The sequence below is a fragment of the Erpetoichthys calabaricus genome, chromosome 4 (assembly GCF_900747795.2).
Source record: "Erpetoichthys calabaricus chromosome 4, fErpCal1.3, whole genome shotgun sequence".
Taxonomy (NCBI): Eukaryota; Metazoa; Chordata; class Cladistia; order Polypteriformes; family Polypteridae; genus Erpetoichthys; species Erpetoichthys calabaricus.
In genome coordinates, this window is record NC_041397.2 from 36,896,147 (window position 1) to 36,898,736 (window position 2,590).

At 35.8% G+C, this 2,590-nt stretch overlaps 1 protein-coding gene across 1 annotated transcript; it reads right to left on the bottom strand.

Annotated features, from left to right (window-relative positions):
- Window positions 1-1,174: 1,174 nt before the first annotated feature.
- Window positions 1,175-2,307, bottom strand: LOC114650956 (olfactory receptor 10G7-like). The gene has a single exon (XM_028800912.2). The coding sequence runs from the start codon at window positions 2,285-2,287 to the stop codon at window positions 1,298-1,300; it is 990 nt and encodes a 329-aa protein (XP_028656745.1). The 5' UTR covers window positions 2,288-2,307; the 3' UTR covers window positions 1,175-1,297.
- Window positions 2,308-2,590: the final 283 nt, after the last annotated feature.

Sequence of the window (2,590 nt, forward strand, 5' to 3'; positions counted from 1 at the left end):
AGTCCTATAGTAGGGAACAAATTGTTGATTCTTCAGTTTGACCACTGCTAATACTTCTACAAAGTAAAACCAGAACAGTAACACTGAAATGGATCTATCATAAGTTGACACAGCTTGTTATGGATATGGTACAGTAGTCTATGCCCCAACTTATTTTTCGTGTCTACAAAAGATAAGGAGATGTGTTTGCAGTCAGTTAGCAAGCACATACAGTATATACTCGTGGATAAGTTCTCCAGCGGATAAGTAGGAACTTGATTTTACGTATAATTTCTGGTATTTTATAATGTAGGTTGTATAAGTTAAAAGCGGAAAACTCACTCTGTTGGTCCAAGAGATTATGATGTGCTACGCCCACCTGAGAGAGTAAGCACAGAGCACACTGCGTTTTTTTTCTATGTGGGTGTGACAATGCGCTGTATCAGCATGTGTTCCTAACCTCTCTCTCTCGCTCTCTTGTTCCTACGTGGCCACACAGTAATACCAAAATTATTCCGAAGTGACATTTGCACTGTTTTGTGTTTTTTGTATCTCTTACCCTAATACACTTTTATCATAAGAACATCCCTTATCTACGATGGAGCATTCGATCAGAAGAAAATATGAAGCTAGTTTTAAATTAAACATCGTTGAAGTAGCAAAAGAAAACTGTACTGCTGCAACAAAAGTCGCTGTGTCTGAGAAAATGATGCAAAATTGGAGGAGGCAAGAAGATGTAAAAAAAAAAAAATGAAGTGTTGCATTTTTGAATGGGCATATAAGTCGGGGTCTGATGTTATGATCAATTTTTCGGGTGTCAAGACCCAACTTATACGTGAGTATATACGGTAGTCTGGATTTTAACACTTGAGACCTGCAGATTGATGATGATTGGAGGAAAACTACTCTACTTTACATAATGGATCCATCCTGTCCTACCTCTACCAATGGACCAATCCTGTCCTATCACAAATCAGAGCTAGTAAGGATCATGTAATGTGGGACATGTTTTTAAAGCAAACACCACATGCTTTGAAAGATGTAACAGAATATTTAAATATCATAGGATATCTTACAGCCAATTAGGTAGATTTTTTTATACGAGCAATTTACTCATTTGATTTTCTTTAATAGCATAACTAAAAAAGTGATTTGGTAAAAATGCAGACATATAAATAAAAGATTAGCCAAAGAACATATTTTGCAATTTTTAATCCCCATCCTGCCAGCTAACATCAAAACAATTGTTATCCAAGTACTGCATGTTCATTGAGCATACCATATAGCATCTGTGATTATAACAACTTTAACATTGTTTTCAAAAGCATCTCATGCATGTAGCCTTTTTTCTTTTTACATAAATGTTTCTCGTATTCAGCTGCTTAAGTATAAACTGTTTAATTTCTTTAGTTCTGAAACTGTAAATCAGTGGATTTACTAAAGGAGGTAGGAGGCAGTAAAGGACCCCTAGTGACACTCGGAGATCACCTGGAATGAACAAACCAGCAGTTGAGGCAATGTATACAAATAACCTGGGGAGGAAATAAATAAAAATTACAATTATTTGAGTGCTGCAGGTGTAGGCTGCCTTCATCCGATTCCCCGATGTTGCAATCTTCATGACTGAGACGATTATCTTTAAATAGGAAAGCAAGATAAGCAAAAACAAAGCAATCAGCACCAAATTGCCAAAAGAACTCCCCATTTGCTGATTAAAAGTTGTGTCTATAGATGCCAACCGCACAACTGTGCCAATTTCACAATATAATAGAGGTATCATGTTAGATCCACAGAAGGGCAGGACTAAAGCCTGGATAACTGGCGTGAGTGGTGTAATTGCCCCAAGCATCCAGGCAGTAAAGCACATTTTCTGAGCATTTCTATTAGTGATTAAAGCTGGGTACCTCAAAGGATAGCAGATAGAAATGTAACGATCTATTGCCATCACAAGCATTATATAGGAATCAACTGAGCCGGCAAAGTGCAAAAAGTACATTTGAAGAAAGCACATGTGAAACTGAATAGAGTTATAACCAAACAAATAGGTCTGTATAATTTTAGGAGTTATAACCGTGCTGTAAATGATGTCTGACAAGGCCAGGTTACATATTATTATAAACATGGGAGTTTGCAACGTCTCTTGTTTTTTGATTACATAGAAAATGAAAAAGTTGCCGAAGAGAGTCAACACATATGTAACCAGAAATGTTACTCCGATTAACTCGGGGATTCTTATCAGTCCTGGAAAACCAACAAAAATAAACTCTGGTATCACTGTGCCATTGCATTTTGTATGTGCATGTTCCATCCAGGTTGTTCTAAAATTCAGCAGTCTGAAACAGAAAGACAAATGAGCAATAGTTTACTTTACTTTAAATGTTTGCATTATTTTATATGAATAAAATTTTAGTAATATACCCCAATACTCTTTCCTCAGTTTCGCTCAGTGATTCAGCAAACCCATTTATTTAAAGAAGAAATTTGATTGAGATTCATTTCTGTTTTACTCTTTGTTTGCTCAATATGTATGTGTGTAAATTTAGTGTTGTTTTGCAATTTACTGTTATCACATTATAGTTGTTAATATATGTAAGCCTTCTGAGCCTATAAA

Excerpts from the sequence above, each read along its gene's own strand:
- LOC114650956 (XM_028800912.2), bottom strand. The coding sequence starts at position 2,287 with ATGGAACATGCACATACAAAATGCAATGGCACAGTGATACCAGAGTTT.